Source organism: Pristiophorus japonicus, chromosome 13, assembly GCF_044704955.1.
Source record: "Pristiophorus japonicus isolate sPriJap1 chromosome 13, sPriJap1.hap1, whole genome shotgun sequence".
Classification (NCBI taxonomy): domain Eukaryota; kingdom Metazoa; phylum Chordata; class Chondrichthyes; family Pristiophoridae; genus Pristiophorus; species Pristiophorus japonicus.
In genome coordinates, this window is record NC_091989.1 from 55,540,687 (window position 1) to 55,565,195 (window position 24,509).

At 41.1% G+C, this 24,509-nt stretch overlaps 1 protein-coding gene across 4 annotated transcripts in view; it reads left to right on the plus strand.

Annotated features, from left to right (window-relative positions):
- LOC139278581 (kinesin-like protein KIF21A) overlaps positions 1-24,509 on the plus strand; it is a 187,283-nt gene that overhangs the window by 95,631 nt on the left and 67,143 nt on the right. For all 4 annotated transcript variants that reach the window (XM_070897506.1, XM_070897508.1, XM_070897507.1 and 1 more), the window contains 6 exons: positions 2,320-2,388; positions 4,576-4,793; positions 7,894-8,041; positions 9,214-9,405; positions 14,073-14,174; positions 15,699-15,864. In XM_070897506.1, the coding sequence (XP_070753607.1) occupies positions 2,320-2,388; positions 4,576-4,793; positions 7,894-8,041; positions 9,214-9,405; positions 14,073-14,174; positions 15,699-15,864 (895 nt within the window). The remainder of the gene's footprint in view (positions 1-2,319; positions 2,389-4,575; positions 4,794-7,893; positions 8,042-9,213; positions 9,406-14,072; positions 14,175-15,698; positions 15,865-24,509) is intronic.

The following is a 24,509-nucleotide window of genomic DNA, read 5'->3' on the forward strand; positions in this document are numbered from 1 at the left end:
ACCTAGGTTGTAATGAGATCTAGTGCCGAGTGGTCCTGGCAGAATCCAAACTGAGTATCGGTGAGCAGGTTGTTGGTAAGTACTGTGACCAGCACAAACTGATGATTGAGAGTAGGCTGATGGAACTGTAATTGGCTGGATTGGATTTGTCCTGCTTTTTGTAGACAGGACATACCTTTGTCAGGTAGAAACCAGTATTATAGCTGTCCTGGAACAGCTTGGCTAGAGACACAGCTAATTATAGAGCACAGGTCTTTAGCACTACAGCCAGGATATTGTCGGGCTTATGGCCTTTGTCGTATCCCGTGTGTTCAGTCATTTCTTGATATCACGTGGACTGAATTGTATTGGCTGAAGACTGGCATCCGTGATGGGGACCTCAGGAGGAGACCGAGATGGATCTTCCACTCGGCACTTCTGGCTGAAGGTGGCTGCGAATGCTTTAGCCTTGCCTTTTGTACTCACGTGCTAGGCTCTGCCATCATTGAGGATAGGGATGTTCATGGAGCCTCCTCCTGCCGTTAGTTGTTTAATTATCCACCACCATTCGCAACTGAATGTGTCAGGGCTGCAGAGCTTTGATCTGATCCTTTGGCTGTGCGATTGTTTAGGTCTGGCCATAGCAAGTTGTTTTCATTGTTTAGCCTGCATGCAGTCTTGTGTTGTAGCTGCCACCAGGTTGGCACCTCACTTTCAAGTATGCCTGGTGTTGCTCCTGGCATTCTCTTCTTCTCCTCGTTGAACCACGGTTGGTCCCCTGACTTGATGGTAATGGTAGAATAAGGGATATGCCAGGTCATGAAGTTACAGGTTGTGGTGCAATGCAATTCTGCTGCCCTACATTGTCTCATGGATTCCCAGTTTTGAGCTGCTAGATCTGTTCTGAATCTATCCCATTTAGCATGGTGGTGATGCCACACAGTACGATGGACAGTGCCCTTAATGTGAAGACGGGGCTTAGTCTCCCACCAGTATTGTCAGGACAGATACATCTGCGACAGGTTGCCGAGGACGAGGTCAAGTCTGTTCTTTTCCCTTGTTTTTGTTTCATTCTTCACCTGAAAATGACTTTCAGAAAACAGCAAAATGGATTTTCATTTTAAATTCACATTATTTTGACCGAACTAAAATTTCTGCATAATGGTATTTTTATAATATGAAGCAGTGTTCTATCACAATGAGCTTGCAATTATCTGTTAGTGTTTCAAGTTTAATTATACAAAGAGAACTCATGATACTGTCTTGCAAAATCTGAGCTATCAATTTTATTATGTAGTGTCAATATAATGTGATTCCTGAATAAATTAGAGCCATTGCAAAAACAAAAATCTACTTTCAATACTTGTCCTCCTCATTCCCAGGGTAAGCCAAGAAATATAAATGTGGTTTATGGGAAAGATGACTCGGATCATTATCCTACAGGTCCATCCTCTTTAAAATGCATAGCGCTCTGATTTATGTGGGATTTGGGATAACTGTCTTCCAGGCACTTGTGCATATCGTCTCCTGAGGCTTCTACTTGGTTTGCTGAGTAGAATACAACATGGCCGTCAACTTTCATCAATCAGGCACCACATTGCCCAGCCCGCGCACACTGATGCTCTGATTTTACCGAACCTGCCCGCTAAGATCTGTTGCGGGAGGCACCTCATTTCCCTACTCGGCATCACAGGAGGTCAATAAATGAATTGCCAATCTAGACATCCCATTATAAGCTTTTCCCGCCGTACCAAACAACAACCGAATCTCTTTTGGCCTCCACCTCACACGTCCTCCTTCATTCTTGAGGTTACCTCTTGAGCAACAGGATGTTGCTGTCACAGTCTTGGTCTTTCATGCCTTAGTCCACATTTCTCCTTGCGCTTCCAAAGGATAAAAGCAAAATGGTTCATCCAGAACAAATTTACAATTATGAAGAGATGAAAATTGAAGAAAATGCTCAAGGCATTTGTATGTACAGTGTCAGCTACACCAAGGTACTAGTGCAGCAAGAAGTGCATCATAATCCCAGCATGCAGTAAAGCTTTGTTTTGTGTGTAACGAGATTAATGCAGATTTGTAAATTTTATGAAATATTTGCTTTGAATACAATAAGATATTTCCTAAACCTGAAAAAATATACCATATGCAAATCTATTTGGGAAATTAAACACCACTCCATGCTGCTGACTTAATGGTTTCATGTCATGATCTCGTTTACTTCAGTAGGCAAGGCCCTAATGCAGCTGAACTTGCTATTGAATTAATTGGAATGTCGAAGTTTCTTTCCCTTCACACCATCTTAATTTTTTAAGTTTTCTTTTCATTTTTTTTCTTCAGCATCAAATGAAACTTCTGGAAGCGAAGAAACGACAACAAGAAATAATCCTACGGCGAAAAACTGAGGAGGTGAGGCACTGTTCATTATTTGCATTAGTATAAGTCAAAACAGTAATATGTATTCCAACTGATAGATGTAGCCCAATCTTGCATATGCTGAAAATCTATCTGAAGCTTCAAACAGCAATATTGATTGCAGTAGTGGAAAGGTTGAACCGCTATGCTAGAATGTAGTCTGATAAACTAGTATGATCTATGCATCAATAGAATTAATTTAACAGGTTACAAAAACGTCAAGCTTGCAATTCAGGTAATTCATGAAACAGTAGGTATGGAAATAGTCATATCTTCAGATCCTGTGCAGTGAATATGAATTAAATCATAAATAAGTCTTTGCTATTGCAGCGTGATTTATCCGTGTTGAAGAAAATATGCTGCTTTCTATGACCAGATGTTTCTAGTGTTTGATATAAATATTATAGTGACGTTGTAATTTTGGGTACAAAGGATAAATTAAACATATATGTTTGCAATCTTCCATATTTTAAAATTCCCAAATTTAAAATAAGCAGCTTTTGCGATGCCTCCCCGTGTCTGTACTGAGTGTCTACAAACCCGGGAAGCCATCGCAAAAGCTGGTTTTCAGCGCACAAATGCACATGCGCTGAAAACCGGCTTTTCAGATCTGTCAAGCTAGAGCTTAACAGATTCAACGCATATCGGGAGCAAGGACATTTGCAAGGGCAAGATTGCGATATTTTTCCATATCTTGCCCAGCATCTGTCCTCAAAACTCTTGTGCCTGATAAAAGCAGGCGCATAGCCTACTTTTACAGACGTAAGCGTTTTAAAACAGACTTTAAAACATAAATAATAAAATTTAAGAAACACATTTTATTTTTTTAAATCCTGCCCACTCAGGTAAGTTTATTTTTAACCCGAATTACAAAACTAAGAAAAAATTTGGAAAATATATATTTTTTTCTAACTTTAATTTCAATTGTGAGTGTGTTTGTTATTTTTTATTGTGTTTAGTGTGTGTTTTTTTTTTCTCATTAATAGCAATGAGAACTTGTAGATACGGAGTTCTCATTGCTATTAATGAGAAAACTGTGGAATACTTTACCTGATTGGTTGTGCAGTCACACGTAACTGCATCTTCTGCATGGGAACTAGGAGGACGGGAGCACGGCAAGAGAAGGCCTCCCCAACGGAATTCCACGCTCCTCCAGGACCACCAGATATTTCAGTAGAAATTTTTCAGGTCAGAGGCATCCGCCTGCGGGAAGCCTCCAACTGCAATTTCTGGGCCAGTGAAAAGGCTTCAATGTTTTAAACTTATAGCTCTCCATTGCTGTGGCTAGCTGAGTCATAGTGACCACGAAGGTCAAGGGTTCAATTTTTAGTTGAACTCTGCCAGGATGGTAATATCGGCACAATATTGAACTTTACAACTACTGGATTGGGGGGGGGGGACATCTATTGGGGTGCTCGAACCTGACTCTTAACTCCAGCTGGATAGAAAGCAGAGATCACTAGATAAAAAGCAGAGGTCACTGGATAGAACATTTCTCACCTGCTTACACTTGGTATCAAACCTTGCACATGAATAAATAATGGCCACTTGAGTAAGATACCAAAGGGTATATGTGGAACCATACCAGAGTTAAGAAGTTGATGGCCTCGAGAGGAGGGGAGAATATTGGCATGGATGGAAAAAAAAATTATATTGAACAGAAGACTTAAACTGATTAAAATTCATGTTACTTTGCCTTTTTAAAAACCTTGTTATCTTGTACAGAACTTTATATCCTACCTGTACCTATATGCCATGAATTGTAAGTACTCATTGAATGAGTCCCTATTATACCAGCCATGTTATCCGCAGTTCTGCGCTCAATTTTTGAGCATAGTTTTAAGGATGTGTGCACTTAATAACTCTGGCAGAGAAGATTTGTTTGGCTGCAACTCCAACGTCCGTCAATGAGAAATTAGACCTATGCCATTTGGTTCAGTATGAATAGTAGCATCAATCATGACCTGTATTGACTTGGGGGTTGACTGTTATTTTATGTTGAAATGTTGAAGATTCAAGAGGTGATGTAACAGTTATCCAGCAACTATACCCACTGTTTGTATGCTAACATTTTTGATAATTGTTGTTATGGGTATATTTGGACCATAAGAGTTGAAAGTCTGTTTTGGACTCTTGTATATCATCATTGTTGTTCAAGGCATGCAATATTATCTTCTTTAGGTTACGGCCCTTCGAAAGCTATCAAAGCCTATGTCAGATAAAGTAGCTGGACGAGTGAGTCGTAAACTGAGCTTACCAGACCCTATTTCAGAGTCACCATCCCACACAAGTATTTATGAACATGATCGCTCAACTGTTAACTTCAGTGGCCTGCATAAAGGGAGGACTCCTCTTTCTAGGACCCTGGCTGCTCCAACAGACAAAACAAATGGGATGAGGTATTTTTGGTGCTATTTTTAGTCTTGGTAGATTTTCTAAATGAAGAACAAAGTAACAATGCACAATGTAGTTTGTGAATTTTTTAGTTGCCAGAGCTCCCAAAATGGTTCAATGCACCACGTGGTAAAGCTGACAGATAGACCAAAAATATTCTGATTTTGAGCACAGACTAGGGATTAATCAGTTCATTTCACCCAGGGTAACTTTGGCGATGAAAAATTTGGTCTCAGTCATGAGCTAAGGAGGGTGGAATTATTCTGGATTTTTGCTGCTTATTGCTATCCAGTATCCATGTTGTTAAACATGTGTGGTTCAAAGAGAGCGTAGGATCAGACTTAACGGACGACCTCATAGTTAAATAGCCGGACTTTCACTGTTAAAGATAACATTTAAGAATTGGGATTTGGTGTCGGATGACAGCTGGTACCCATGATGCTCATAATGTGCCATGAGTCGCTACCTTCACAAGGAAGGAAAGAACAAACTTATTATTTACCATCTTATTTCATTTTCAGGACATCCCAATATACTTAACGTGGAGTGAATTATTTTCTGTAATGTAATCATTGGCTGCCATCTTTGCTTGTAAAACAATTTCCAGACAGCAAGATCCTACTAACAGCCTGAGATGAGTGACCAATGGATCTTTTTTTGGCTGAGGGATGAATTTTGGTCAGATCACTGGATGAACTCCCTGCTACTCAAATAGTGACATGACAATCAAATTTATTAGGGAGATTGGGCTTCATTGTCATGTCTCATCTGATACAGTATTGCACTAAAATGTCAGTGCAATATTGTATCATTCTCATAATTAAAAGGATTAATACCACTAAATCACCAGGCCTTGATGGTCTAAGCTGCACAATATTGAGGGAGGTTAGTGATGAAAGAGCGAAGATTCTAATCCATAATTTTCCATATTATGAGGTAATAAGTTGCACCAAATGGCTGGAGGGTCGTGAATATTACACCTTTTATATAAAAAAAAAGTGAACTGGAATAAGCTGGGTAATTACAGGCTAGTTAACCATATATCAGTAGTAAGTAAATTACTAAAGTCAATAATGAGGAATGACCCAAATAAAACAAAGGTAGGGCTAATGAAGGATGTTGAACACTGATTTGTAAGGAGCAGATCATGCATGAATTGGCTAATTTAAGCATATTCAGAAAATTACTAAGCGTAGAATCGGAATCGCTTTAGTCATTTGGACATTGAGAAAGTGTTTGAACTCTCGTATGTTGCGAAAAGTAAGGTTCATGGTATTGAAGATAAAGTAGCAGCTTGAATAAAGGGGTGGGTAAAGGGCAAAGTAAAGAATTGGAGTAAATGAATGTCTCTTGGAATGACTAATATATAGCTAGCATGTGCCCTGGAAATATGTGTTGGGACTGTTAGAAACCTTGGGGTCTGCCAGATGTTTCTCAGTTGATACGTAGGACCAGTCCCGTATGTGAGTCCTTGTTCCCTATAAACCAAATTGACCCTCTGTTTATAATATCTACTACTGTAACATCTGCAATGATTGAATAATACTCACTACGGTAATTTTATCACTGAAAATGATGTAAAACTCCTTTTTGTGTTCATCTTGGAATAATGAGAATAATTAATCTGAGAATATGTGACTTGGGCTATAACCTACAAATCAGGTTTTATGGCAGTAATAACTAAACAGTAGCAAAATATTTACCCAGCTGGTTCCACTACATTACAATCTATCAGGGATGTTGGTTAGACTGCAGTTAGGAGTCTTTTGAGTCTTTTAGAAAGGATATTAAGTTATGGAAAACATTTGTAGATTTCTTAAAATTATATAAGAGATGGGTGGATAAAGTTATTTTGGCAGACGAACAAACAACTAGGACTGTATTCATAAGAGCAGAAATAGTTAGTGAAATTTAATAGAAATGTAAAAAGTTTTGATAGGTAAGAAAGGATAAATAAATAGTGGAAGATTATTTCCACTGGTGAATTGAAAATAAGAAGTTATAAACGTGGTTAATAAAAATACAATAGAAGAATTTTTCCAAATGGGTGTTGCAATATAGAATACTTTATTACATGGCTTTTGAAGCTGAGTCAATCAAATGAATTGGATAAACACTTGAAAAATATTACAAGTTATGGGGAATGACGAGAGCTCTCTTGGGGAGGTTTGCATGGCCCAAATGGCCTCCTTCCATACCAAAATAAATGACCTCACGCGTCACCTAAAGAGCTGCCAAGAAGACAGAAGAGAACAAAAATCACTGGAAAGTCATCCTGGAGCCATGCCACAAATGTTAGTTCTGAAAAAGTGGAATTGAGGAATGATGATTAGTGTGTGCAATATGGGAAATTCATATCGATAAGGATTCCAAATTAAAAAATATTTTCCGTCAAATCAATTGAAAAGTGAAGGGACTTCTACTCGGTGTGGAATATAAACGCAAGGAACTTCTGCAATATGCTGGTTTAGATCTCATTTCAGTTCGGGCACTTGATTTTAAGAAGAAAGTATTGGCTTTGGAGGGAGACCAACATCAATTCACCAGTTTGGGTTCTGAGATGCAAGGACTCTGCAATTATGAGCGGCTGAGTGAACTCGCACCATATTCCATGGCGAAGAAGTGATCCAATTGCGGTGTTAAAAATAATGAAAGGAATTGACTGGTTAGATAATGAGCTGTACTAGACTCTTCCTTCTACTAAAGGAATCCAGAACAAGGGGACACAAGAAAATTGGAACTAAATTAAAAGTGACTCCAGAAACAATTTCTCCACACAAAGTAAACTGAAAATATGTAATGCATATCCCCGAAGGCCCAAAAATGCAACATCATTTAAAAAGGAGACATACTTGAGGGAAGATAGGCATTTGATTTATGGGTATCAACAGAAATGGTGAAACGATAAAAGGATTAAGATTAAAATGATGCAGCTGCCAGGGCTGGTGGAGTAGGCTCAATGGGCCAAATGATTGCATGGTATTTTTTTATGTTCCATTCATTCTATGTATAAATAATTCCAACTCTTAAACACTCCCTTGGAAATAATTAAGTGAAATTAGCAATAACAATAGTTAGTGACAATTTGATTCTGATCAATTGTAGAAAGAAGTACCAGAGGAAAATTATAAGTAGATATACTTCTAGAGCGGCCAGAATGAAATGGCAGTCACTTGAACGTAGAGTTACTGAAATCATCATGCAGAGGATGACTATTGCTAACATGGAAGCTGACATGAATCGACTTCTCAAGGTAAGAATGATCTCTCTTTCCCTGTCTTCTTTCACCTCCCCCCAACTTGAAAACTGGAAATGGAAGTATCTGTTTTTTCAGTAAATATTATCTGGTTAGGTTAAATGATGCTTTCATTTTCCTTTTAGACAATAGGATAATGTGTACTTTTTCATGCTAGATTTTCTATTTCTATTTAGCTCCACTTTTTTTTTTAAGGTAACACTGTAATCTGTAAAAATTGATCATGGTTAACTATTACCAAACTTAGTACATGTTGCTTTCAGAAATCACTCTTGGAAGGATGGGTATTAATTGTCGCATGAAAGCAACTGGTGTGACATGTCATCAAAAAAGTCAGGTTTATGAAATTAAAACAAACTCTGATCACCTGTTCTACCACCTTTTTATATTTTAATAATTGTAAAGAACTGATCATCTTGCCAGCTATTTTTAATAATTAAAATTACATTGGTAATTTGAGGCTGGTAAGCAGTTTTCCTTGTCTGTGTTGAATACCTGATTTGAAGATGCAAAAAGCACGTAAGATGTATACAGTGTGAAGAGGCACTGAAAATGTGGCTTCTGTTAGCATTGCTATAAGAACAGTGCAGTTTTTTTTACTGTACTGCAACTGTGCCAATACATGTCTTAATTTTTCTTAAACTCTTTCCTTGTCCCGGCCAATGTTTATCCCTAAATCAACATAACAAAAACAGATTATCTGGTCATCATCACATTGCTGTTTGTGGGAGTTTGCTGTGTGCAAGTTGGCTGCTGCGTTTCCCACATTACAACAGTGACTACACTCCAAAAGTACTTCATTGGCTGTAAAGTGCTTTGAGATATCAGCTGGTTGTGAAAGGCGCTATATAAATGCAAGTCTTTCTGTACCAAGCATGCTTAATTTACTTTTGCTTGTTCTCTTACTCACTTTGTCTTTTTCCTTCCCTCTGTCCTCTTATTCTGTTGACATTTTTGATGAGACGGCTTTGGTGGTGCTTTGAATTTCTCCATTAGCAGCAGCTTTAAAACAAAATTACTGCAAAGCCAGGGTTTGCAAGCAGCTAATCAGAATTCTCAGTAAACGCTTACATTGAAATCAGTCGGAACAATATGTACTATATTTTTGAGAACGTAGTTGATTCCCTCACCTCCAAATGGTTACCTGTTTCATTCTGTTTATATTATAGCAACGTGAAGATCTGACAAAAAGACGCGAGAAGCTGAATAGACGAAGAGAAAAATTTGTGCAGGAGTGTGTAGATGATAAAACAATCCATAGCATTAATGAGGAAACGGAGTCTTTGAGTGCAAATATTGATTATATTAATGACAGCATTTCAGAATGCCAGGCTAATATCATGCAGATGGAGGAAGCAAAGGCAAGTCAATTTTGTAATTATTTCTTTCTGTTGTATTTATCGGCAAAATAAAAGTCCCTAAGCATCCATATATAAATCTAACAACCAGATAGCTGAATGAATTGCATTGTCTCATTCTTCCATGCCAACATATAGATAGCAAATAGGATGTTCCATCACATTCCTCTTCAGAGACTCGATGGGAATCCTTGGGTCCGACCTATCGTCATACTGTATAATGTTCTGGGTGCACTTAACTGACCAGTATGAAGGTGATAGTAATGTTTCCACAGGATCAGTCTCAAATTGAGCCTTGGAGGACTGACATTTGGAGAAGGGCAGAGTTACTGGAGGCTGTTGGTGGATAAATTTGTCATTCTTGTAAACCAAAAAGCTGGGATTCTAAAATTAGTGTGTTTGATAGAACTAGTACGGATTCATTGAGTGCAAAATAAAGAATGCTGCTCATGATGCAGTGAATGTACATCAGTTACTTTTTGGGAGGACTCATGGACCATATAGGGTAGCTGTGTTCTGCAATGTCGTCCTGTCTCTTCTCTTCCCGCCCCCTCCCCCACGCCACCATCTTTTCTCCTGGAAGTCTAAGGGGTGCAGACTCTGGTGCACAACTGCTTTAGCCACCCTGTGTCCGATAACCACGAGCTTTTCTCCATAACCAAAAGACTTCTTTAAAAACCTCTTCCCTACCCCATTCACTCCCACCTCCAAGTGTGAAAGCTCATGAATTTTGTCACTAAAATTGAGACCATTTGTTCAGTTGCGCATTCTGGTTGCCACCAGCCCTGAACTTGCATGTTTCCTTAATTTCTCTCCTATCTCCTTTCTTGCCCTCTAAGTTCATCTTGTCCATGACACTGACCTCATGCTCCCCTGACTCTCTTCCCACTAAACTGCTGACTGCAGAACTTCCCTTCCTAGCCCACATGGTAGCTGATAATGTAAATGATTCACATTAGTTACAGTCCCCCTCCCTGTCAAAACTGCCATTATCACGGCCCACCTTTGACACCTCTGTTCTTGTAAACTATTGTCCCATCTCTAATCTATCTTCCGCTCATGTTCTAGAGTATGTTGTTGCCTCCCAAATCCGTGCCCATCTTTCCTGCAACTCCATCTTTGAACCTTTCCTTAGGGTTTCTGCCCCTGCTAGAACACTGAAATGGCCCTAACCAAAGTCACACATGACTAAAAATGATGCATTATTACCCCATGTCGTCCTCGACGACTTTGCAGTCTTTGACGTGATTGACTACGCCATCCTTCTCCTCTGCCTCTTCAACGCACCTCTTGTCCAGCTCAGAGGGGTTACCTTGTTTTGTTCTGCTCTTGCTTAATGGATTATAACCAGAACTTTTTCAGCAATTATTTATTTTCCTGCCCCAGCACCATTACTTCCAGTGTCCTCCAAAGATCTATTGTTGCCTCCCTCCCTCCCCTTCCATCTACATGTTGTCCTTTGGCCATCCCTGCTGCAGACATTGAGTCAGCATCCACATATACGCTGATGACACTCCAGCTCTACCCCTCCACCACATCTCTTAAACCCTGCACTGCTTCTGTATTCAGACTGGTTGTTCACCATCCAGTCTTGGATGAGCCAGAGTTTCCTTCAGTTAACCAATGGGAACTGAAGCCTGAGGGGCTGAAATTGCCCTTTTTTTTTTTAAAGCCCCTTTAGTGTCTCCGGTCTAATGATTTATCGCCCAGGAGTCAGGCGGCGGAAGCGACCTGCCCGGAATTGCCCCAGGGATGCCCTAGGTGAAAACAGGTTTGCGCGGTGCCCCATATTTTTCGCAACTGGCTGGGAAGCACATGGCGATAATGTCCCCGCGAGATTGGCGTGGGACGATGCTAATGACACCTTCGCGGGACGCTGGGGTGCACCGGCCGTTTTTAAAGGGGAGGACCTTGCGCCATGGCCGCCATCTCTCTTTTGTCGGCTGTCTTTGCAGGTGGCCAGACAATGGCGGCCGCTGGTTCGGCCGTGCTGCTAACATGCAGCTTGGCACCCCCTCTTGGATGCCGGGCCAGTGGCCCAGCCGAAACCCTCCCTGGTGGTTTCAAGAAAGTGGCTGCAGAATTCACAGCGGCCCTTCCCTTTAAAGGAAGGGGAGGGACGTTGTGACAGGGTGGCGTTGAACCTTGCACCCCGCTTCCGCCGTGCTACTGCCCGATGGAGGCGGCCCATCTCCGGGCGCTAAATATTCATTTAATTCAAATTGTGCGCCCCAAACGGGGTGCAGGGCAATTTCGCCCCCACTGTCTTCAGCATCCACCACAAACTCCATACCCTCTCTGCTGATTTTATTTCCCTCTTTGGCCACGGTCTCAGAGGAGAACAGACTGTTCATAACTTCTGTATCCTATTTGAACTGCCGCTGAGTTTTCCACCTTAAATCCTCCTTCATATACGACATACTTCCACATCTAACGATGTCTGCTTCTGCCCTTACCTCAGCCCATTTTCTGCTCAAACTCTCTGTCATCCTGTGTAATCTCCAAAGTTGACCATTCCAATACTCTCCTGGCTGGCCTCCCTTCTAACCCCCTCAAACCATACAATGACCCTACCCCTCCTGAGCACTCTGTTACTTCGACTGGCCTCTTGTGCATCGCCCCTCCCTATCATTGGCGATTGTGCCTTCAGCCACCTGGGCCCCAAGCTCTGGTATTCCCTTCTTGAACCTCTCCATTGCCCTCTCCTTTTAACATTCACCTCTTTGACCAAGTCCTTGGTCACCCCTTCTAATATATTCTCCTTTGATTCACCATTCATTTTTTCCTTGTCCCTCTGAAGCACCTTGGGACATTTTTGCTGCATTCAAGGCGCTATACAAATGCAGGTTATTATTCAAACAACACAAGGTACAGTGAGTCGGAATATTGGCACCCCAGGCTGTGCCGGCTAGTTTTTAATGACCCCTGCAATGGCGATGTTAGTTGATGCTGGTTAAGCTTCACCACAATATAAATTGCTGCTTCCACATGCTGAATCTGACTGTCGCAGGATGATACGCAATTTGATATTTGGTGCTAGCAGTCACTGGCTTCGGGTTAGGTTTTAGAAGATGATTTGCTGAATAATATTTGATGACCTGCAGATTTCTTGTTCGCAGTTTTTTCAATTCTTAACATTAGTGGCAATATAAGCAATCCACAGGTTCTAAAGTATTTGTGCAATAATGGAGCCTCATTGTAACCAAAGCACCGGGAACAATTAACCAAATCACTTGCTAATACCTTCAAAGTACAGTTGGATTAGAGCAGAAAGGAGGAAACAATTTCCACATCAGGAATGACCTTCAAGAATTTAAGTAAGAGCCCATCCATCCTAAATTGTGGCAAAAAGAGATCTTCCAGATCCTGGTTCTCAATCTCCTTTCTCTGAACTCTGTCTGCTCTGGTGGCAAAATATTTTAAGTGATGTTCATTTTATAGGCAATTGTTGCGTTAGTTTGCAAGCACGCAGTGGCAATATTCTCCTGTAACTGGAAGGGTCCTTGGCATGTTTACCCAGTTTACAAATTTATTGAAGCAAATCTTATAATGTTTTTAACAACTTGTGAAAGCATTTTTCTGCTGATCTAGTTGAAACACCCTTGTTTTGTAGATAACGTGGTATTGTTCATGGGTAATCCAGGTGGTGGAGTGTTGTTTATTGCAGTCATACTATTGGCCTAACTGGGATTGGTTGAAAATAAACCCTATGCTCAATATTCCCATGATTCTACTTTCTCTCATTCACTCAGCCTTTTTCCTTGCCCTCCCCCTTTGCCCCGTCTCTCTCCCACATGGATGCGCACCTTTCTCTCTCCCCTCCCCCCACTTTCACCGTGCTATTGTCAAATTAGGGAGAAAACTGTTGGCAATAAAATTGAGCAGAACAGCATGCAATGTAAATTATTTAAGCGTAATTTTTCGCATTAAATAGCGATCATTATTGTATCAAGAGTTTTACAGAAATGTTGAACATAAGTATTCTTCACTGAACACGGTTCCTTTCTTTGGTTCACAACAACACGTTTCGAGTAAGCACGAAACTTTGTAGTGGAGTATGGAACAAACTTTATTGCTATACAGTAAAAGTGATCAGTCTTAACTGCATAAGAGAATGACTTTACCGATTTCTGTATCTTTCGAGTATACTCTGACAAACTGTTGAAAACCATGATGCACCATATTTTGACTACATCAAAGGAAAATATCAAAATGACACATCTATTTCCCAAATTCTCTGGAAACAGACTATCTATGTAAACAGTTTGCAATTGTTTACCTCCGAACTATTTTCTTTAAATGAGACTCCCTGGTATAACATTTTCTCGCACCTTTGACTACTTGTTATCTGTATCAATGGAAACCTACTTCCCAGGTTTATTGCCTTAAAACTAAACATTAACCATTCATGGGTGAAGTCATTGCTCACAATGATTCCCTTACACAAGCATTTACATTTCAGAAAACAAACAGTGTCTTCTCATCACAATACTTCAATGTCACCCTGTTTATATCTTGGAAAGCCTGACAATGCATTCCTTTTACGACACTTTCAGGAAAACCTGTTGCTTTAAGATATAAAGTAGTTTGACTGTTAAGCTTTTAACTTTCACAATGTCCAACAAACACTGCAAAAACTTAAATTGTTTTAAATTTCTTCTCATTTGCAGGAGGAGGGGGGCACAGTGGATGTTTCAGCAGTGATCACTTCCTGCTCTTTGACAGAAGCTCGTTACATGTTGGATCATTTCCTCACTATGGTTATTAATAAGGTAAATTTGTGAGCAAAACTCAAGAATTAAATATTCTCGTCAATCAACCTCCACGTACAAATGAATACTTCATCAAATAGAGGAAAATGATGTGGTCAATATGTACAAGCTCATTTGAGGCACTCCAGAGCATCACTGCAAGGTGAAATCTTTGTTTCAGTATTGAAGTTCTTCAAGTTGGCCCAAAGTTGCAGGTCCAGGTTTTGGTACAACTATACCATAACCTCTTTGTGTTGAATGAGGCAGGAAGTTACTATAGGTAGTCTCCAGACAGCATTGGTTGGGAAGAGGTCCCATGTATAACAGCATGGTGTTCTAAAGGATATACTGTATAGACATTCAGTTTGATGTTTTGTGATTTGTTCTCGATGTACGTACATTTCTCATCTCTCGCGTACTTTCACCACCGCTTGCCCCCCCCCCATTCGCGCTCCTCCTCCCCAAGCACTTCTTGCCTCCGCCCTGCTCTTCCCCAACCCCGTCGCTTGCTTTTCTCCACCCACCCCACCCCACCACTGTTCTCCTCCCCCTCCCCCCTCGTCGCTTTCCCTTCTCAGTTTTTGGGGTCAATTATTTAAGATTTTATGCATTTTGGTCCCATTAACTTAGAGCTATACAGAATCAGATGGCTGAAGAAATAACATAGTTGCTCAAAATATATGTTTTTTAAATTGAGCAATTTTCAATTTTGTTCACTTGCTTTTTTGTGATTGCTAGCTTTGGGGAGAATATGTGTATTATTTGATTTTGTATAGTTACTGGGTTATAATTGGTATCATTTCCATCCAGTCTATATTGGAGCAAATTAAGATGGTTACAGAATGGCTGTTCAAGACAGGCAGAAAATAGTGGCTGACGCAATGAATACATTTTAATGTGCAACCTTACATACCTTAGTATGTGACTTGCATATTTAATATGTGGTGCATGTTAGGTGCACATCTTTTAACTACATAGATTTCCGGCACTCTGACTGAATAGTAGATTTCAAATTTGTATTGCTTCTGTGCAAGGTTTGACTTGCAGGTACTGCTGTAGGAAATGAATTTTCCAGGCTGATCACAGCATTTTGGCATCCAGAATAAAAAGTATGTTGAGCACCACTGCATTTTATGGAACTCCTTACTAACAGGCTTGTAATTGACATTAGTTTAGTTGTTTTAAATACTCTTAAGCCTGGAATGCTGGAACTTTTTGGCGTTGTGGGAATTCCAAAAATAAAATTAATATTGCATATTTTTTCATAACTAGAGGAGCACTTGTGGTGAAGCTAGTTCTGCTTATACTTTGCTTGTAGGTGAAGAATTGATATGAACGTGGAGTAGGTAATAAGTTTTGATGTTGGTCTTGATGGTTCTATGCAATTTCCATGAAGGCAGAGTAAAGCTTAAAGTATACATATTTTGATTCTGAAATCATTAAATCAAACTTGACCGTGATTTGGATATTTTTGTTTCTTTAACTGCAATACTTTGCATTGTTTAAGAAAATGCCTCAAAGAAAAAATAATGTATCTGGTCTTAGGGTCTCCAAGCTGCTCAGAAGGAATCTCAAATTAAGGTTCTAGAAGGTCGAGTAAAGCAAATAGAAATTAACAGTTCTACTCAAAACCAACTGCTGTTCCACATGTTGAAAGAGAAGGCTGAATTTAATCCAGAGCTGGAAGCTTTACTTGGAAATGCTTTGCAAGGTAATTGTATGACCCTTATGTTCGCAGGTGGCATGCATATTTTGTTTTCAGTGCATGATGTAATTTAGATTTGTTATACATGCTCATTTGCTGGCATTTTGATTTAATGCTGTTTGGATTGAATTTGTTGAATATTATTGTTCTCATTTTGCTCTAAATGGAAAAATGCAGTGGAAAAATTGGTCTTGAAAAATTAGTGGAAAAATAACTTGTGCAAATATTTATAAACCAAATTTAATTGGTGACTTAACCTAATCTTTTCAGGTACAATATACATCACTGGTGCACTAATGCAACACATTGGCATTTATTCAACAGAGTAAAGTTAAAAGTACTTATAACTTTTCCATCAAATTGGGAAAGTGACTTTCTCTCGTTTCCGTTCCAAAATTGGGTATATCAATATGCTGTTGCCTTAAAGCTAATGGCTTCCAGCAAAGCAAGATCTTGAACTTAGCCAGGCCATCTGGAGAACACTAGAGATGAGTAGTTGTTTTACAGCAGGCATAGGAAAATGAAAAACTGGAAAACCACAAAACACCTGTGTGACTTGCAGGTAGGTATATGGCAGAATTGACACAGCTGGGAGTGGGTGCCTGACTGCTGCCTTAATTTGAGGGGTGTGAAGCAGAAGATATTTTTAAGTGTATATGTGTGTATATATAAAAAAAGCATATTATTGCCTTTTATTTTGCAAGATTAAACCTCCAGAGGACCAAATTACAATTATCCCATATTAAATCTGATATTCTAATTTTTATTTATTGCAAAATTTCTGAAAATTATGTGTAACCTGGATGTTGGCTATCTAGAGTTTGGTCCTGCAAAGTCTCTTGATCTTGATATGCTTCCTTTAACAGGACACTGCTGATGACCATTTTCCCAGATTATAGTAATTACAAATCAAACATTTTAGAAAACTTTCATCAAGCTTAATGTGCAGTTTCTTTATAGTACACTCTTTTCCTCAAGAATTAGGTTGGTCCAGTTTGACTGGTTTATCTCTAATCACAAAATTGTCATCCCAGGAATTCAGAACCACTTAGTTTTGTTGTATGTTACAAATGACAATCTTGCTGTTGTCAGAATTCATTAATCTTTTAGAAATTCGTATGCTGGAAAACCATCGTTTATAAACACTTCATTTGTCACTAAACTCAAAATATTTAATGCTGCAAGCTATATCGATATAACCCTATATTCTGAAAAAAGTTTGTGTGTTTTTAAAGTGATCCCCATTCCTGCTTATGGGAGTTCCGTACAAACGGAAACCCCATAAGTATGAATGGGGATCCCTTTTATCGGTTGGGCAAGCCCACATGATCCCAGAGGCGCTTCTGAACCGCCTGTGCCCCTTGGATACGTGGGCCTCAAACTGCGGGTACCCAGAGAGGCCCAGGATTGAATCTCCTGGACCACCAGGTTAATTTGTAGATTTCTTGCAGCTCGGAGGCATCCGCCCGCGGGAGCCTCCGACCACAATTTTGGTCCAATGTCTCTATCATTCCCTGTGCAAAAGCATCGAGGTTTGATTCTGACACACGCAACCTTATTTTTTGGTATCTGCTTCTTTAGCTCTGCAATATGCCACAGAGTAAGATGCGTCTCTGAAACATTTGTTTCTAAATTAGAAATGAAAGCTTCTCTCCATCTTCATCTCTCAGGGTTGTAAAAAGATCATGGAGGGAAAATGGTAGGTTATAGTTTTAGTGCACTCTGGCTGACTCATCCTTATTTCTTACAACTTAGCAGTACATTCTCTTCTGCTCAAAGAATGTAATTTTTCCCCAAACAGTGGAAGTTATTCATCCTGATTCAAATCGCATGTCTGAATCTTGGACGGTCCACAATAATATAGGGTTATCACAATTAATGTGCATCATTTCATCCTTCAGAAAGGCTTCCACTAAACTACCATATATTAGTGAAGCAGAACCCAGTGCTTCCAATTTCTAAATTTGACCCCAAATTGGGGGGGAGGAAATAATCAATACCGAGGAGGGCCGCAACAAATGACAGGAGGACAGTCATAAGCTTACAGAATGGGCATATAATTGGCAAATGAAGCTCAACACAGATAAATGTGAAGTAATACATTTTGGTAGGAGGCATAGGGAGGTCACATTACTTGGTACAAGTCTAGGTGTGGAAGAGGAACAAAAGTTGCAACTTAAAAACCAAACCAAGCACTGCGGTTTATTTCTAAAGGTTATAGAATTGAAAAGTAGTGAAGTTAAGCTAAACCTGTATCAAACGTTGGTTAGACCACACTTGGGGCCGGATTTTTGACAGGTTTGCAACCGGGTTTTCGCCACGATTTGATGCGGCGAAAACTCTGCCGCAAAGCCCGGGCGGCGCTTCCAAGTACCGCCGGGAGAGGTGCGCCGACGTGCAACGATGCCGATTGCGTTTGTGATCGACTTTCGGCACTCTCCCAAACCGTACGCCGCGCCCAGAATAACAACAGATCAAACCTGTCTGCGCAGCACTGCCAGCAGCGGTAAGTACGAAAACTTGCAGAAAAGGTAAGTTAAAGTTTTTATATTTACATTTTTTTGCAGTGATTAGATAGTTAAGGGTCTTGTAAATGTTTTTTGGGGGGGGGAGGGGGGGGGAGTTCTCATTCCCCCTCCCCCTCCCCCCCAACCCAAGGCCCCTCTCGCAGCGCAAACGACCCTGGACTTAAGTTGGCGAAACTCACGTTTTGTGCCATGAATGCTTGTGCAACGCCTCCCTTACCGATGGTGCAGACATAAAGGCCGAAAATTCAGCCTAAAAATGATGACACAGTGATGATGCTAAGTTTCACACCGCTACCGTTTTCGCCGAAAAACCCCGAAAGCCGAAAATCAGGCCCTAATTAGAGTACTGCATACAGCTCTGGCCGCCATATTATAAAAAGGATATGGAGGCACTAGAGGGTGCAGAGAAGATTCACAAGGAATGTGAGGATATACATATCAGGAAAGGATGAACGGGCTGGGTCTTTTTTCTCATGAAAAAAGGCCGAGGTGTGACCTAATAGAGGTCTTTAAAATTATGAAAGATTTTGATCGAGTTGATAGAGACAATGGGCTCGACTTTCCATCGGGTTCGCCCCGCTACTGCCCATTTAACCGCTAAGATTTAGTCTAACGCCCAATTATCGTCCATTTATTGCCAGCGCTAGTTTCGGCATAAAGTTAACACCAAGAATTAGCTGAACCGCCCGCCCATATTTTTTTTAAAATTGACGTCAGCAATCGTCAGATTTAAAATTGACGTCAGAAGAATTGTTTATAATGGAAACTAGCGTCCAGCAACCACCCAGAATATCGCTGAGCATTATTTTCAGTATCTCGCCCAAAAGATCGCTCGCCTAAAAGATCGCTCAAAAATAAAAAGCTGCACTCACCTGACCTTAACCCAGCGGTATGGATGCCATTTTGTAATTCTGAGGACTTTTCATAAAAGGCTGCTTCAAGTTCATGGGAGCTTTGAAGTAATTCGTGAGTGCTTTGAAGGTGGTTTTAAAATCTCTTGACCACCATCTATCATATTGTGGAGACTTTGCATTTTTTATTGAGTTTTTAAGAGGACAATTTAATAATTCTGAATACATATAAATAGGGCATTGAGTAATGGGCCCTGTAATTTCTCAGTCAGTATTGATCGACTACTCACATGCTGCAGACTAGAGATGGGAGAAGGTATATTGAAGAGCATTACATGCCCAAAGAGGTGGCCGACTGCTGAGGAGGAGGAGGAGGAGGAGACCTTACACCCGACACACTTACAGGGATAAGCGGTCATACCTGAACTTGTCCGAAAACACGTGCCTTAAGAGGCTGCGCTTCTGAAAGGAGGTCATCAGTGAGATATGCCAGCTCATTAAGGGAGATCTGCAGCCTAACAGTACCATCAGGACCACACTGCCCGTTGAGGTCAAGGTTACTGCAGCACTTTCCTTCTATGCATTGGGTTGCTTTCAGGCCTCAGCTGGTGATATTTGCGGTATCTCTCAAGCCGCCACACATTGCTGCATTCAACCATGCCCCCACCCCACCCTGGATTGCAGGAAAAGCCTTGTGGTAGTTATGCAGCTGTAAGATTGTTGCGTTAGCAGCTCATAAATGAACGCTTTGCGTTACGTTGGTGACAGTTACAGTTGTGTTACGTTTGATCTTTGCCTTTCCTGGCCTGGCCTTGCCAGGTTTGCAAACTTTGTATATGCTTAATGTTTCTGCTATTTGAAGACACTGCACAACAATGTTAAGTTAAATGTAAAAATTTTAATGTTACAAAAATGTTAAACACATTTTTTTTAAAACATACATCATTAAAAGTTAACACCCATGTACCTCCCGCTCCAACAGTGAAAATTTTATAAATAACAAAAAACAACAGTAACAACAACATACTTTTTTAAAAAAAAACATTAAAAATAGAACGAACACCCACCCACCCAACATTCAAAATTTTTTCAACAACAACAATTAGAATAATCGAATAATCTCTACCTTCCCTACCTGGGCCACGCTTCTCCTTTCCTTTTACCCCCCCCCCCCTCCCTTTTCCCCCAGCGCAACTCCAAGCTGCAGGGCACCTCAAGCGCTGCTGCTGGGTGGTGGTGGGGGGGGGCGACGGCAGATGAATAGATTGGGCTGACGATGGAGAGGACGTTTCCAGGGAAAATCCCCGAGTCAGAAGCAAGAGCTTCCTCCTGACCCGCGTATGTTGGCAATGGCGGTATGGTACCTTGGGGTGCAGTGCCATATTCCGGGGCCACTGCCTTCCCTCTGGCATCCATAGACTCTACTATCCTCTCCATCACCGCTACCATCTGTGACATCTCCTGCGAGACGATCGCGGTTGGAGCGGCAACGTGGCCAGTTAGCCTGCCAATTTCCTGGAGGAGCTCTCGACCTATGTCGACGCTCGTCCTGGACAGATTCACCATGTCCATACTCAAATCTGCCGGTCTTGGAGCAGATCGACCTCGCCGAATCAACCTCCGTGGGGTCAGCGCAGGCATGGAACCACTCGGGGTGCCCTGCTGTAAGGTGCTTGGCCCCGCTACCTCCTTGGTTGAAGAGGACGTGGCCGCAGGAACACAAGATAAGTGGGATGCAGGCTTCTCCTCCACCTTCTCACTATCCTCGGTGGATAGAAGGACCTGCAGAAGCACAGACGAGGCTCTTGCCTCCTCGCCTCCGGAAACAACAATGTGACCACGACCACGGGAACCTGGGGATCCTGTGAAGGCTGACTAGCCTGGGGAACCTGGAAAGCCTGTGAGGCCTGATGACCTCAAACATAAATGGGGTTAGTAGAAGAGAAGGGGATGCTAGGGTCACATGAGAATGCTTACGCGACAGGCATATGCACGAGGAGCAACACTACTGCTATAAATAGACTGACAGACATCACATATAATTAATATCATAGTACTGAATCTGCATTGCATTACAATGACATTTCATGATCCCATCATTAATTACATAACATTACATCAATTATATTATAAGGAAATGACAAATTACTTTTAAATCGCCAATGGTTTATACGTTACTCACGTGGCGCAGGAACGGGTTCAGCACCACCACGGGTGGCCGACCAGTTGTGGACCCCCACCAAGGCCAACGCCTTCCAGGTCGGTCAGCGGGGTGAGATCTCCTGGTCCACCACCCGTGCGCCGCTGCTCAGCGGGATTTTTCGAAAGCTTCTTCTGCAAAGGTGACAAGAACATGGCATGGCATAAGATCATTGCCTCGGTACTACTACAGATATCAGATTACTGACAGATTTATTATTATCACTAATACACAATACACAACACACAGACAATCCACAATTAGTCATCCCATGCTAATCATCGTCAAAGTTAACGTTATGCTAATACGCTTCGCATGCAATTAAATGCAAGGTTATATCTACCATCTGAGAATAACTTGAATAAGATCGAGATTAGGATTAAACGCATGACACCAAGATTACCAGCCTAACTACAATCCATCAGATCTATATTTAAATTAATCATTACATCATAAATAAATAAATTTAATACTTATTCTGCCGGAACCAACGAGATCATTCCAGCACTTGCGGCACTGGTTCGGCTCTTTCACTTCGTGTGTTGTCGACGATACGACCTCCGCTATTTCTGACCATATTCGCTTGTTACACCAAGGGTAGTTTCCCACGACCACCCCAGGTCTGTTGGGGCCCATCGATTCTCCACCTTGGAGACAAGGGCAGCATTGGCTGCTTCGCTGAAGCTTTGCACGCCTTCGTCTGCCCATCTCGGCCACATCCTCCTCCGTCATTCACATTTACAACACCTCAATTAATTCTATATTCTCCATTTTTCAAATATCTCCACTAATACCAATAACACAACAGCAATCATTGCCACAAGCTTATCTCTCTCTCTCTCTCTCTCTCTCTCTCTCTCTCTCTCTCTCTCTCTCTCTCTCTCTCTCTCTCTCTCTCTCTCTCGCACATGTGCAGATGACCCCTGACCATCTGAAACGTGGGAAAAGACCATTGCTATGGAAGTCAGCCTTGCACGATGGAATAAATCACTAATGCCCATTTCACATCACTACGGCTAACGCCCAAATTAAAAAGTGGAAACTAGCGAGTTTTAAAATGGGCGATATTCCAGCGATCACACAAAAATGTATAATTGCTAACACCGGAAATACCGCCCACTTTTGGACGATCTGGACACCAATGCAAAGTCTAGCCCAATGTTTCCACTTGTGGGGAAGATCGTAACTAGAGGCCATCAATGCTAGATAGTCACCAAGAAATCCAATGGGGAATTCAGAAGAAACTTCTTTACCCAAAGAGTGGCGAGAATTTGGAACTCGCTACCACAGGGAGTAGTTAAGGCAAATAGTATAGATGCATTTCAAGGGAGGCTAGATAAGCATATGAGGGAGAAGGGAATAGAGCGCTATGCAAATAGATTTACATGAGGAAAGATGGGAGCAGGCTCGAGTGTAGCATAAATGCTGGCATGGACTGGTTGGGCCGAATGACCTGTTTCTGTGCCGTATATCCTATATAATCCTATCTAATCCTTATACAAATTACCATAAAATATTCAAGGTATTTGAATTTCAAGTTCAATTCAGTTAGAGTTTTGTTGCATCAGTACTTTTTTCTGTGACAGAACAACAGCAGATGCCAGAAAGCTGAAATAAAAACAGGAACTGCTTGAAAATGCTCAGCCGGTTGGGCAGCATCTGTGGCAAGAAAAAGGGAAACAGAGTTCATATTTCAGGTCGATGAACTTTCATCAGAACTGGATGTTAGAGATTTAACAATTTTTAAGCAAGTAAAGAGGAAGAGGGAGGCAGAAAAAGGGCAAAAAGGGAGGTCTGTGATAGGTTGGAGGGCAGGAATGATTAATTGACAAAAGGAATGATGGTGCAAGGCAAGATGGGGTGATAATGGGACAAATAAAGAAACAAAAGATGGGTCTAGAGGAGGAGTAACATCATAATAACATCTTGCCTTGTAGAATTTATTAAAAACTTAACCGCATGGTGGTGAGCCTTCATTCCAGCCTTGTGTTCCCGGGACCAGGGGCTGCTCATTGACTCCGCTGTGCGGTATGATGTGCTGAGAACCAAGGACAGGCGGTCGTGTGCTGCCTTTTCAGTGTTCGGGTTTGGAAACTGGGTGATGAGGGTGGAGACCAGCAATCTCATGAAACTTTATTGGGAAGTAATTTTTTAAAATAATAAATGATTGTGAAGGCGAGGCCATTCTGGGGCAAAGTATTTATTTGCATGTGTCTCTGTTCAGGGTGTGTTGTGCTTATGCGCATCCTTATAACCTGGATGTCTGTGATGTGCCATGAAAGGAGACTGAAGTATTAAAGGAGGCCTGCAGTCATCTGAATTGCTGTATCATCCTAATGTTACTGGGTGACCCCATTGCCCAGTTCCTGTGTTTTAATAATAACATGGGAGCAGGGTGTGGCCTCCAGTACTATAAACAGGCTGTTAAAAATATCATATGGGATCCTTTGCTTTATAAACACAGGCATAAGAGTACAAAAGCAAGGAAGTTATGGTAAATCTTTATAAATAATTGGCTTAAGCCTCAGTTGCGAGCATTGTGTCTAATTCTGGACACCACACTTTATGAAGGATTACCTTGGAGAGGGTGCAGAGAAGCTTTACTAGAATGGTACCAGGGTGAGGGACTTCAGTTATGTGGAGAGACTAGAGAAGCTGGGATTGTTCTCGAGAGCAGAGAATGTTAAGGGGAGATTTAATAGAGGTGTTCAAAATCATGAAGGGTTTTGATAAGCGTATGTAAGGATAAAATGTTTCCATAGGCAGGAGTGTCTGTAACCAGAGGAGACAGATTTAAGGTAATTGGCAAAAGAACCAAAGGTGAAATTAGGAGGGTTTTTTTATGCTCTGAAATGCAGTGCTTGAAGTGGTGGTGGAAGCTGATTCAATAGTAACTTTCAAAAAGGAATTGGATAGATAATTGAAAAGGAGTAATGTTTAGGGTGTATGAGGAAAGAGCAGGGGTGTGGGGCTAATTGGATATCTCTGTCTAAGAGCTGGTACAGGCAAGATGGGCCATATGGCCTCTTCCTCTGCTCTGTGATTTTAGAAGCTCTGGATAAGGTTGCTCCA